The 13,790-nt window shown below is 46.9% G+C and overlaps 1 protein-coding gene across 9 annotated transcripts in view; it reads right to left on the bottom strand.

Annotated features, from left to right (window-relative positions):
• Nucleotides 1–35: 35 nt before the first annotated feature.
• MPP3 (MAGUK p55 scaffold protein 3) overlaps nucleotides 36–13,790 on the bottom strand; it is an 87,165-nt gene continuing 73,410 nt past the window's right edge. For 5 of the 9 annotated variants that reach the window (XM_081166442.1, XM_081166441.1, XM_081166440.1 and 2 more), the window contains 4 exons: nucleotides 10,464–10,557; nucleotides 9,230–9,338; nucleotides 7,342–7,464; nucleotides 36–3,518 (listed from right to left, as the gene is read on the bottom strand). In XM_081166442.1, coding sequence (XP_081022568.1) covers nucleotides 3,339–3,518; nucleotides 7,342–7,464; nucleotides 9,230–9,338; nucleotides 10,464–10,557 — 506 coding nt within the window. In that variant the 3' untranslated portion in view covers nucleotides 36–3,338. The remainder of the gene's footprint in view (nucleotides 3,519–7,341; nucleotides 7,465–9,229; nucleotides 9,339–10,463; nucleotides 10,558–13,790) is intronic. The other 4 variants (XR_014001270.1, XR_014001271.1, XR_014001272.1 and 1 more) reach the window with 4 other exon arrangements.

Below are 13,790 nucleotides of genomic sequence, written 5' to 3'. Positions count from 1 at the left end.
CAAGTCCAGCCCCTGTAATATACAGAATAATGCACTCCCATGATAAATATATTTATTAAATTAAGAACATCAGGGCACCAGTGCTCATTTGAAAGTATTTCTTTGCCGAATATTAATTCAAATACTGAGTATCACAAAACTTATTGAAATAATGAAACAAGAGTAGAGATGGGATTGCGTCCCACTGTACAGATTGGGGGCAGGCGAAGACATTAAGGTGAGGCAAGCAGGGATGGCTCAATGCCAACATGGCTGATTGTGCTTATTTCAGAGAAGTAGCACACATGAAAAGAAAACATCCAAACCTTGCCAGCAGCCAGCAAAACTGCCCACGGCCACAATCCTAAGCACACTTACCTGGGAGTAAGCCAAACTTAACAGACTTACTTCCGAATAGGAAAAAATATATGCATATGGCTGAATGGCACATATTAAAGCTGTTCGCAAATGGATAAGTAAAGTTTGTTCCTAGATGTCCACAGGCTGCCTTAGGTCAGAATGAACTGAGGCAATGTGTTATTCCCCGTTCTACCGATAGCTCTGAGAGAAAATGTACCAAATCTTTCTCCTTTCCACCCCATTGCACCATGGATAAGAACTGAAAGCACGGAGCGTTTGCCGATATTACTTGATCATCTGTCACCAGGTAGCTGTAGTAATCATTTGTATTTAAGCACGCAAGGCTGAAAATGCTTCATGACACACACAGGAGCAGCCCTTTCTCATCAAGAGGTTCCTGACATGCATTTTTTGTTCTCTGGCGGTTGCTTCCTTGCGCAAGACATGCACAGCCCGGTCTCACAGAATAAGCCGCAGTGGGGGGGAAATATATGATGGCTTTCGCGGAATGCAGCCAAGATGCACGAGGAAGTTGATAAGGCGACATCCGCTACGTAGCAGCATCTACCTAGTGGTGGAATAGGAGCATTTACATCAAATGCCAATCAAAGGAAGAAGAAGGGGTGGGGAAAAGAATATACTTCAAACATTCTTCAGACTAGAAACAGGGATTGAAATTGGGAGCAAACAATTGGGGAGTACATCCAAGAGTACAGCACAAGTAAACAAAAATCCACAGCTCTCATCCAGACAGTGAGTCAGAAAAATAATGACATCTACCGAGTGTGCCAACTCAAGCTGAGATGATGGATTGTTCCACTTTTAACATCACAAAGCGGATTATTTATACAGGAGGAATCAAACCGGTGTGATTTTTCCAGCTCTCTACCTTCAAGGAACCCTTTTCAGCATCGTTTTCTCCGCTGAGGGTCACCTGAGCATCTGCCATGGAACCCCCGCATGCTTCCTTCCTTGGGCTATGTTCCAAGGTTGACACTCTGTTTATGCAAGTCAGGGTCTTTAAACCATCTGCTCACATCAACTGAGATGGGTACCTTACAGCACACCACGATATCCCCTGCTGAAGGGTGGCAATGGTGGATAAAGTCTCTTTCAAGGACACATGTCTGCTACAGTTAACTGGTTCGTTGAAGAAAGAACCACTTGTAAGTTTCAAAAAAAAACACACCTCCAAATGCAATTTTGAAACAGATGGGCTAAATCACTGGCCTTCAACTTGTGGGTCAGAAGCCACTACGGTGGTACCTTGGAAGTCGAACGGAATCCGTTCCAGAAGTCCATTCGACTTCTAAAATGTTCGGAAACCAAGGCACAGCTTCTGATTCACTGCAGGAAGCTCCTGAGGCCAATTGGAAGCCACAGAAGCCGCATCGGACATTCGGGTTCCAAAGAACGTTCACAAACCGGAACACGCACTTCCAGGTTTGCGGCATTCAGGAGCCAAAACGTTTGACTCGCAAGGCGTTCGGGATCCAAGGTACGACTGTACTAGGTCACAGATTGATCTAATGTGGGTCGTGACAGCAGGACTACCACCATAAAAAATGCTTTAAAATAATAATAAAGAAATAGCCCCCCCCCCAATGCATCTGGTGGGCCTTGGGTCTGAAAACGTTGGAAGACCACTGGTCTGAATCATAAGTATACTGAGAACTTGAGTTTTAAATGGAAAGTTCACGATAAAGGTTTTGGTTGACACACATTAACAGCCCCAGGAAGATCTACTGGAAAGTCTTCCTCTATGGGAATTATTATTACAAATAAATACACATGGAAATATTATTACACTGGAATATAAAATCTGCATGGATTTTTGGAGGGCGGAGGGTGGGGGTCAGGGAAGAAACTAAAACAAGCAAGAAACATACTGGGCAGTCTCTTGACTCCTCACACTTATAAGCGACTCCCAGAACTCCCTCTTCCAACAAACAATGCCAGCAAACATACAATCCACAAAGCTGCCATGAAAACCCATATTCTGGGGACATCCCTGCATATATACCTCCCTAGCCATTTGTTTATTTGGGATTTTATTTCCAAATAGTTGGTTTTTCCGGTTAGAAAGATGGAAAGTTTCCCGTGCTTCAAACACAATTCTTAGTCCATTATTTAGGGCAACTTACAAATACAATAGGAGGGACAGAAACAATCCCCGATGGTCTTTGACTGCTCAAAATATAGTTAGCTATAGTTGGGGCTATATTTAGGTTACATAACACGGTTCATTTTTCAGGCAGAAAGTTAAGAGCCTTGCTGATTTGCCCTGGGAGATTTCGCCTCTCACAAAAAAAGCACCAACTTTTACCATCTGAATAAGAGCTCTCCCAGTTCTAGCCTGGTTAAGAAGTAAATAAACGAACGAATAAAAGTACCTTATTTCGTTACAGGAACTTAACTCTTTCACTGAATTTATCTTTCCAAGATTGCAGTGATCAACAGAAAAACCGAGCTTGTGCGTTCTTCCTAACGTTTTTGCAGTCTTTGCCTGGAACCACCACATACGGAGCCTTTTTTTTTACACTGCATTTATGCTTCTTTGTTCATCCTGTTATTGTTATTTTTGTCGTGAGCAGCCCTAAGATCTTCGTTACAGCACAACCTAGAAATACTGCAAACAAACAAACAAACAAACAAACAAACACAATTGCAAGTTTCCCAAAAGCTAAAGGCTTCTGTCCAGACACCTGGAATCTGACATGACTATTGTCCAGTGGCATTCAAAAGAAAAATCTCTGGATTGTATCCTGCGGCGCTTTTCCATTCCATTGCAACGTGTGTTTTTTCCGATTGCATTAGAATCTGCTCCCACACAGAGGAAGGTTTCTCTTTGTTTTCATCCCAAGCAAACTGGCTGCTCCAGCAGAGTTCCATTTCCCCCTACTCCTTTTGATCATCCCCATTATTTACAGCGCATTATCAAACAGGTATATCTCGTTCTCTTTCGTTTGTTCGTTCTTTCTTTGGCACAGCATAGCAGACTACAACCTGACCCAAGAGACTGGCACCCAGAAAGAGTCTGTGTTCAGTTTCTCCAGGATGGTTTTCAGCTGGCTGCAGGCACTCTGCAGATCTTCCTTCACCAGGACAGTGTCAATCAGGTGGCCGTACTGCTCTTCGATGAAGGCAGCTGAGCTGAGCATTTCTTGCTGCTCCTCATCCTGCAAATCAAAAACAGAAAGGGCAACATGAGACGACGTAGCAACCCCCACCAGCTCCTCCATCCCCCCAGTGCCCCAAAAGACCAGAAGCCATAAGCTCCCCTGCCGCCCAGAATCCCAACCCCCAACTCAAAGCAGCCACGTGCTGCACTACAGACTCTTGTAGCACCCTAAAGACCCCTGTGGCACACTATGCCCCACCCAGTGCGAAATGCCCCTCTCCCCTGCCCCCCCGGCTAGCTACACTACTGGGGGTGCAGTACCATTTGGGCATTAGCCAAGAAAGAAAACCCTCAGGTTGAGACATGTTGCCGCAGAAAGCAGGTTTTGTTACTTGCAGATAAGCCCGTGAGGGGGAAAGAGACTATGGCACTTTTTGCACCAAAAATTCAAAGCACTGTTCTATTACTTAATCAGTCATGGTTTCACACAGACCCCCAAAGAATCATGGGAACTGTAGTTTGTTATGGGTGCTGAGAGTAGTTAGGAGACTCCCTATTCCCCTCACAAGAACTACAATGTCCAGAATGTTTTAACAGTCAACTATCCATCTTCACAGGGAATTCTGGGAGCTGTAGTTCTGTGAGGGGAATGAGGGTCTCCTAGCAACTATCAGCACCAATAATAGACCACAGCTCCCAGGATTCTTTGGGGGAAGCCATGACTGCGGCCTTGTGCTTGCCACCAGGAGATAGCTGTTTCCCCCTGTCTCATTCCATCCTGTGCTTAAAGCTGTATGTGCCTTTACAAGTCAAAGCCAGCCCTCTGAATTGGGCCCAGAAACCAACACAGTTAAGCCACAACCCGTGCTACATGCTCACATCTTCAGGTTCCATTTAACAATCCAGCCACCACATCCTACATGAGCTGCAGCTTCTAAACAATCTTCAAGGGGAGCCCAACGTACAACACATTGCAGTAGTCTTTCCTATACTATACCAGTCAATATTCCATTATTACATCCATCAAAACTTATTTACGCTATTGAATTTATCTGAATGCTGCCAACGTTTTCAAGTGTACACAATTTCCCCCCATGTATTCAATAAACGTTTTCCAATCTTCTCTAAACATATGTTCTTCTTGTTCTCTTATTCTATGTGTTAAGTCTGCAAGCTGCGCATATTCCATCAGTTTAAGTTGCCGTTCTTCTTTAGTTGTGACCTCATTCATTTTCCATTTTGGGGCTGACAAAACATGTGCCGCAGTGGTGGCATACATAAATAAACTTTTTTGACACTTGGGAATTTCCGTCTGAATCATTCCCAACAAAAAGGACTCTGTTTTTTTTGGGAAAGTACTTTTGAACATTTCTTTTCAATTCATTATGGATGATTTCCCAATAGCCTTTTACGAGTCCACCACATGTGAAAGAATGTTCCCTCAACCTCATTGCATCTCCAGCACTTATCTGATTCAGTCTTACACATCTTAGCTAAGGTATCTCAGTCTTATCTGGATTGAGCTTCAGTTTGTTGGCTCTCATCCCGTCCATTCCCAAGGGCAGGCCCCAATCCAGCACACAAACACTGCCATACCTGCTTGAGCTGCAAAGGAAAAGGCAGTGCTGTGTGTCATCAGCATACTGATGATAGGTAAAGGTAAAGGTACCCCTGACTGTTAGGTCCAGTCGCGGACGACTCTGGGGTTGTGGCGCTCATCTTGCTTTATTGGCCGAGGGAGCCGGCGTTTGTCCGCAGACAGCTTCCGGGTCATGTGGCCAGCATGACTCAGCCGCTTCTAGTGAACCAGAGCAGCGCATGGAAACGCCGTTTACCTTCCCGCCGGAGTGGTACCTATTTATCTATTTGCACTTTGAGGTGCTTTTGAACTGCTAGGTTGGCAAGATCAGGGACCGAGCAACAGGAGCTCACCCTATCATGGGGATTCGAACCACCGACAAGCCCTAGTGTCAGTGATTTAGACCACAGCGCCACCCATGTCCACCACGTCACATATTGATGATACTGTGCTCCAAAATTCAGGATGGCCACACTCAGCGGCTTCACGGAAATGTTAAACCACATGGGCCCTAAATTCAATCCCTGCTGTAATGCACACTGGCAAATCCATGGCCCCAAACAACATCGTCAAATCGCCATCCAAGTAGCAGCATAGTTGCTGCAAAAGAGTACAGCCTCCCCGGAAGGATGCCCCTGTCAAGGGTGTCGAAAGCGCTGAGATGTAAAGGAAAATCAGCAGGGACACACTTCCCCTGCCCCCTCTCCTGACATAAGTCATCACATGGAGCAAGCAAATTCCTCTCAAGTGCCCAAGCCAGGTCTGAACCCCCAACTGAAATGGAAATGAAGCATGTAGTTCAGGGGTCAGCAAACTTTTTCAGCAAGGGGCCGGTCCACTGACCGTCAGACCTTGTGGGGGGCCGGACTATATTTTGAAAAGGAAAAAAAATGAACAAATTCCTATGCCCCACAAATAACCCAGAGATTCATTTTAAATAAAAGCACACATTCTACACATGTAAAAACACCAGGCAGGCCCCACAAATAACCCAGAGATGCATTTTACCATATTTTTCGCTCTATAGGATGCACTTTTTCCCCTCCCAAAATGAAGGGGAAATGTGTGTGCGTCCTATGGAGGGAGTGCAGGCTTTCACTGAAGCCTGGAGAGCGAGAGGGGTTGGTGCGCACCGACCCCTCTGGCTCTCCAGGCTTCAGGAAGCTATCCGCAAGCCTTCAGAGCCCGGCGGGAGTGCCCGCCGGGCTCCCAAGGCTTGTGGATAGCAGCCTGCAGCCCGAAGCCCGGGGTGCGCTCCACAGCACACCCCAGGCTTCGGGCAGATGTCTGCAAGCCTTGGGAGGTGGGCAGGAGTTCCCGCCGGGCTCCCAAGGCTTGCGGATAGCAGCCTCCAAACCCGACCTGGTTTGGAGGCTGGCAGTGGGGGAAAGCAGCGCTTCTCCCCATCGCCAGCCCCACAAGCTGGGGGGACAGCGGGGAGGCGGAGTGCGCCTTCCCGTTGCTCCCTGACCTGCTCTTTGGTCTGGCAGTGGGGGAAAGCAGCGCTTCTCCCCATCGCCAGCCCCACAAACTGGGGGGACAGCGGGGAGGTGGAGCGCGCCTTCCTGTTGCTCCCTGACCTGCTCTTTGGGCTGGCGGTGGGGGAAAGCAGTGCTTTCCCCCCCCCCCCCGCACCAGCCCCAAAGAGCAGGTCGAAAGGAACCCAAAGCCTCCGGAGCCCAGCGGGAACTGCTGCTGGGCTCCGGAGGCTTCGGGTGAACGCACCTTGAACGCACAGAACGCACCTTGTTTTAGAGGGTGAGAACAAGAAAAAAAAATTTTTTTTTCCTGTTCTCCCCCTCCTATGGTCCGGTGCGTCCTATGGTCCGGTGCATCCAATAGAGCGAAAAATATGGTAAATAAAATGACACGTTCTACTCATGTAAAAACACACTGTGAGCCAGATTTAGAAGGTGATTGGGCCGGATCCATCCCCTGGGCCTTAGTTTGCCTTCTCATGGTGTAGTGGCTCAACAACTCAACAACTTTGACCCGAACCCCCGAAAAGGGGGTAGATCACTGCCAGTTTTCAGCTTCTTTGTTCAGGGGAGCCTGTCATCTACCGCAGATGCCCATTGATCTACCAGTAGATCATGATCTAACTGTTGGACATGGCTGGTGTAGTTGATCTCTTACATGGTCTTGCAAAAGGAATCCCTGCTGGTAACAGATTGCAAAGTACCACGCTTGGGGCGGGTGGGCGTAGAGTCTGCTTTGCGATCATTTTCAGCGGGGTGGACCTGGAGTCGCCTTGATGTTGCGGCTCATTTCTGCGAACTAGCTTTTCAAGCAAAATACTTACGAGAGGGACGAAGATTTCATCTGTTAGGAGAGACGCTGGGGCGTTCTTTTTCTTTTCTGAGATGAGAGGCTTCACAAACACCACATACGGCCTGAACTCCGCCGTCCTCAAGTGAGTCACAGCCTAGGCAGGCAGGAATACAAAGGGAGAATCCCGTTCACCAATCTGTAAATGCTGCACAGCAACTTAAAGCGAGAAATCAAAACTAGAGCTGGTATTTCCCACTCCCCAAACACACACACACACACAGACAGCTTTCCGGGTCATGTGGCCAGCAGGACTAAACCGCTTCTGGTGCAACAAGACACTGTGACGGAAACCAGAGCGCAAGGAAACACAGTTTACCTTCCTGCTGAAGCGGTACCTATTTATCTACTTGCACTGGTGTGCTTTCAAACTGCTAGGTTGACAGGAGCTGGGACAGAGCAATGGGAGCTCACCCCATCACGCAGATTCAAACCGGCAACCTTCTGATCAGCAAGCCCAAGAGGCTCAGTGGTTTAGACCACAGCGCCAGCCACGTCCCTATGCTTAAGGAGGGAGCTTGCAATGGCCCTGGAAGCCTTATCCTTTTCACTGTGCAGTTAAACACTCTTTTGAAGCCACTGGCTCCATCAGCAGTTTTAGGGGTTTAGGTGTAGCATCACCCTGCCTATCTGCCCCTGGAAAGACAGTATGATCCTATCTGGGACAGACAAATCCACTGTTTCCCTCCTCTACCGACAGCTCTGTCTTGTCTGCAGTAAATCAGTTTGTCTGCTCTCATCCCAAGGAGAGCAGCTTACAGCAGGGTTAGCTGACAAGGGACCCTCCCAATGTTAGGGACTACAACTCCCATCAGCCCTAGCCAGCATGGCCAATGGACAAGGATGATGGAAGCTGTAGTCCAAAACATCTGAACAGCACCAGATTGGCTCACCCTGGGTTACAGACTCTCTTAAATGAGAAAGGATCGTGCCCCCAGCCAATAATAAGGAGCTCCCGTTGCTTGGTCCCTGCTCCTGCCAACCTAGCAGTTCAAAAGCATGTCAAAGTGCAAGTAGATAAGTAGGTACCGCTGCAGCGGGAAGGTAAACGGTGTTTCCACGTGCTGTTCTGGTTCGCCAGAAGCAGCTTAGTCATGCTGGCCACATGACCCGGAAGCCGGCTCCCTCAGCCAGTAAAGTGAGATGAGCGCCGCAACCCCATATTCGGTCACGACTGGACCTAATGGTCAGGGGTCCCTTTACCTTTACCTTATGGCAACAGCTAGAGGGCTTGATTTGGCCAAACATATTTTGCTAGCCAGGGACGCGGGTGGCGCTGTGGGTTAAACCACTGAGCCTAGGGCTTGCCAATCAGAAGGTCGGCGGTTTGAATCCCTGCGACGGGGGATCCGTTGCTCTGTCCCTGCTCCTGCCAACCTAGCAGTTCAAAAGCACGTCAAAGTGCAAGTAGATAAATAGGTACCACACCGGCGGGAAGGTAAACGGCGTTTCCGTGTGCTGCTCTGCTTCGCCAGAAGCGGCTTAGTCATGCTGGCCACATGACCCGGAAGCTGTACGCCGGCTCCCTCGGCCAATAAAATGAGATGAGTGCCGCAACCCCAGAGTCGGCCACGACTGGACCTAATGGTCAGTGGTCTCTTTACCTTTATTTTGCTAGCCAATAAGGGAAACAGTCCACCAAGTGGGTATTTGGTCTCAAAAAATCTTTTTCATATAATGGGGTGACTATAACCGAAACTGATCCATCGAAACCCAAGCAATGAACGAAAAGCTGGTGTAAAACCCATGTTTCTATAGGTAAGGTGGAACTGAAACACAATTCTGGAAGATAAGATTTTTATTTTAAAAAATAAGATTTTTCTAAAAAAACAAAAAAAAACCCAATAATCGTGACAGTTTACCTCAGGCACGACATCCACAAGGCAAATTTTATTTCTGGACATGACCGACTGAATTGCCTCTAGGCTTGTCCCGTAGAGATTCTCTTTATACTCCCCATGTTCTACAAACCTGAAAACATTTAGGGAATTAAGTTGTGGAGCAGAATTCAAAGTATTCAGCTCAGATTTCAAAGTAGCAGAACTGTGTCATATGCTTATTACAGTATAACACTGTTTCCTCCAATAAAAAAATAAGAAATGTTGGCTGCAAGAGGGTGGCATGTAAATACTGTACTTTTACAGAAAAATTACATGGATAACCTGACTGTTCTCAAATACCAGCTGATGATCTTTTGTAGGGTTAGATTTAATTGTTTTCCTTCTGCTGTACTAGATGGCTGTTTTGGGGGTACTCCATATAATAAAACGGCTCTGCCCCTGTGGGGGTGGAGCAACAGAAGAATTAAGACCTGCTCTTTTTACATGCAACTTTTGCAGAGATGAGTAAAATAGGTTACGTACTCTCATACTACTAAAATAGTCAGGAAGGACTTTTGAATGGTATATGGCCTACTTACTGCTTGACTTGAACAAAATAATAGTGGAAAGAGTTGCTAGGTTTCTCCTTTCAAAGAGCCATGAAGGGGCTTTATTAATTTAACTGTATTTTTGGCTTGCTTCTGGGCTATAGTTTATATAAGCACCATATAGTTTAACTCTGTGTAAAGTTAGAAATTGTATGATTTTTTTCTGTTTTTGCTGGGTCTGTGACCATATAATAATTAAAAAACCCCACTGTTGTAGTTTTCTCATTCACTACAGTCCCATATTAAGAAAATGTGTGCAGCTCAACAACAAAAATTCCCTGACCAGTTGTTGTTTTTTAAGAGCCCAGAAGCTTCTACAGTGATACCTCAGGTTAAGTACTTAATTCGTTCCAGAGGTCCATTCTTAACCTGAAACTGTTCTTAACCTGAAGCACCACTTTAGCTAATGGGGCCTCCCGCTGCTGCCGCGCCACCGGAACACGATTTCTGTTCTCATCCTGAAGCAAAGTTCTTAACCTGAAGCACTATTTCTGGGTTAGCGGAGTCTGTAACCTGAAGCGTATGTAACCTGAAGCATATGTAACCTGAGGTACCACTGTATTAGCAAAGAGGATGGTAGCCTCTCTGAATATAGATCGGATTCTGGAGTCTTCCCCGGAAGAGACTTCATTTTCCTCCCAACAAAAGCGCAAGACATCAAGGCCTACTTGTTATGCTGCACATCTGTCTCAAACGACTGCTTGGAAACAAAATTGTACTCCACGCCTTCCTTTTCGTGGCTCTTCTTCAACCTTGTGGTATCTGGGGGAGAGAGAGAGAGAGAGAGAGGAAGCCAAGAATCAGACCATATCAACATGACCAATGTGGCACTGCTATTTGCAAAGGAGAATTTGTTCTGGGCAGGGGCGTAGCAAGGGGGGTGCGGCAGGTGTGGCCCGCCCTGGGTGCCCCCACTGACAAAATGGCGGGCAGCACTCACCGCTGGGCCTGCAACGTGCCCGAGCCACGCGTCTCAGGCACCCGCAGGCGCCACCCTGTCCGCCTGCTGCCTCCTCCCCCCCAGCTGTTGGCCAGCTGAGGCCCCATAGTGTGCCCCTTCCCAGCCCCTATGGTGTGCCGCCTCAGGTGCCCAAGAGGCTTCTGGGTGGCAAACCAATCCTCAAGGCTTAATTATTGAAATACTTTATTGTCACTTGTACAACTTGTATACAGTAAGATTACACGAGCACCCCCCACCCAGCTCTCTTAGTCTTAATTCCCCTCATTTACTGACACACACACACCCAACCCAAAAGTCAGTTGCCCTGTTGTTATCTTTTCATTCAGCAGCCTAACAGCCCACAGATAGAAGCTGTTCTTTGCCCTGTTGGTGCGACTAATCATGCTTCTGCATCTTCTGCCTGATGGCAGGAGATCAATAAAATGCCGGCCAGGGTGTGAATCATCCCTGAGAATTTTCCTCACTCTCCTGAGGCAATGTTCTTCCGCTATTTCATCCAGAGGATTCAGGGGACTGCCCATAATATCTTGTGCTGTATTCACCACCCTCTGTAGGCACTTCCTATCAGATGATGTCAAACCAGCGTAGCACACCGTGATGCAGTATGAAAGGACACTTTCTATTGTGGACCGGTAGAAGGAGATCATCAAATGTTGATTGACATCATTCTTCCGCAATACTCTGAGGAGATGGAGTCTCTGTTGTGCTTTCTTAACCACCTGGGTTGTATTTATTTTCCAAGTAAGGTCTTCACTGAGATAAACTCCTGGGAATTTAAAGGAAGAGACTCTCCACATAGCCCTCTCCGATGTACAGCGGGGCTAGTTCTCCTCTCTTCCTCCGAAAGTCCAACACAATCTCATAATGATGTAAAACATAAGGACAGCCTGCCTGGATCAAGCCAATGGCCTATCCCAGGCATAGGCAAACTCGGCCCTCCAGATGTTTTGGGACTACAATTCCCATCAGCCCTAGCGAACAGGACCAGTGGTCAGGGATGATGGGAGTTGTAGTCCCAAAACATCTGGAGGGCCGAGTTTGCCTATCCCTGGCCTATCCAGTCCAGAGCTTCCTGTTACTGCAGCAGCCAACCAGTTGCTTGTGGAAAGCAGAAGAGCTCTGTTTCCTTCTGTGGGTTTCCAGCAACTGGTATTCAGAAGCATGACTGGGGAGCCAGAGCAGAGCCCTCATGGCTAGTAGCCATCAGTAGCTGTCTCCTCCAGGAATTTGCCCAATCTTCTTTTAAAGCCATCCAAGCTGGTGACCATCACTGTCTCCTGAGCAAATTCCACAGTTTAACTTTGTGCTGCATGAAGCTGTACTTTTTATCTTTCGTCTGTCCTTGGCTGTCCAACGTTCAGCTTGCTAAAGTGCCGCTGAAAGAGACAAAACTTTGGCCTCGAACAAGGATATAGCCTGAGTGCCTCGTTTCTAGTTCTATAGATCATTTAATGCAGGGGTCAGCAAACTTTTTCAGCAGGGAGTTGGTCCACTGTCCCTCAGATCTTGTGGGGGGCCGGACTATATTTTGAAGGGGGAAAATGAACGAATTCCTATGCCCCACAAATAACCCAGAGATGCATTTTAAATAAAAGCACACATTCTACTCATATTAAAACACCAGGCAGGCCCCAAAAATAACCCAGAGATGCATTTTAAATAAAAGGACACATTCTGCTCATGTAAAACCACACTGATTCCCGGACCATCCACGAGCCGGATTGAGAAGGCGATTGGGCCGCATCTGGCCCCCAGGCCTTAGTTTGCCTACTCATGATTTAATGTGTCAACGTGAATCAAAGTTATGAATATTGCAGTTGTTGTATAAGGGATTATTATTTTGACTGGAATGTAATTGAAATTAATAAGATTTTGGAACGCAGAAATAAAGAAAACCACCAAAGCATCGATTCTAGCACATGGGGAGTCATCTAAATGATATAATTCGGTATTTGAATGACCAGTATTAGTAATTGTATTATAATTTGGTATTGTTATAGTGAGACTATTATTGGATTGTCATTGAAAATTAATTTAATAATAATAATAATAATAATAATAATAATAATAATAATAATTTTTAAAAAACAACTTTGGCCCCGAGAGACTCATGACAAAGGAGTGGTGGGGCCTCCATAGACCTGATCTCTGAGAAACCTTTGTTCTACTTGTCTGTTTTTATCCTCAATGGGTAGGTGTGTGGTCCATTTATGGCAGTAGCAGCCAATGTGGTGCCTGCCACAGGTTTTGGTCTACAGCTTCTATCAAAACTGGCCACCTAGGCAATGGAAGCCACAGCAGGCAACATCCTTCCACCCAAAACTGAAGCCCCCAACCCAGTTCCCACCCACCCTAAAGGTAAAGGTAAAGGGACCCCTGACCATTAGGTCCAGTCGTGGCTGACTCTGGGGTTGTGGCGCTCATCTCGCTTTACTGGCCGAGGGAGCCGGCGTACAGCTTCCGGGTCATGTGGCCAGCATGACTAAGCCGCTTCTGGCGAACCAGAGCAGCGCACAGAAATGCCGTTTACCTTCCCGCCGGAACAGTACCTATTTATCTACTTGCACTTCATGCTTTCGAACTGCTAGGTTGGCAGGAGCAGGGACCGAGCAACCGGAGCTCACCCTGTCGCGGGGATTCAAACCACTGACCTTCTGATCGGCAAGTCCTAGGCTCAGTGGTTTAACCCACAGTGCCACCCTAAAAACAAGCACTACTGGACCATACCCAGAGTTGACATGCAGTGTTCTGAATTCAGGCACCAGGTCCCCCACCCCTGGTTTAAAGCACCATTTGTGCAATCGTGCATTTGAAATCATTGAGACTTGCCACCCCCACCCACTGCCTGCCCGCTGATAATTGCTATTTTAAAAACTCAGTCATTTTGTTTTTAACAAAAAAAATAAAAAATGCTCAGGAGAAAAAGGGAGGGTGTTTGTGCCTTGAATAGCTCCTTCTGCTCCAAACTAGTAGAATTTGTTCCTTCCTGATCTTCATCCTCTAGAGATGAATACATACCGTATTTTTCCATGTA

Source organism: Podarcis bocagei (assembly GCF_964188305.1).
Source record: "Podarcis bocagei genome assembly, chromosome: 13".
In the NCBI taxonomy this organism is placed as follows: Eukaryota; Metazoa; Chordata; class Lepidosauria; order Squamata; family Lacertidae; genus Podarcis; species Podarcis bocagei.
The sequence above is the reverse complement of the archived record's forward strand: the minus strand, read 5'-3'. Positions and strand labels throughout refer to the sequence as shown.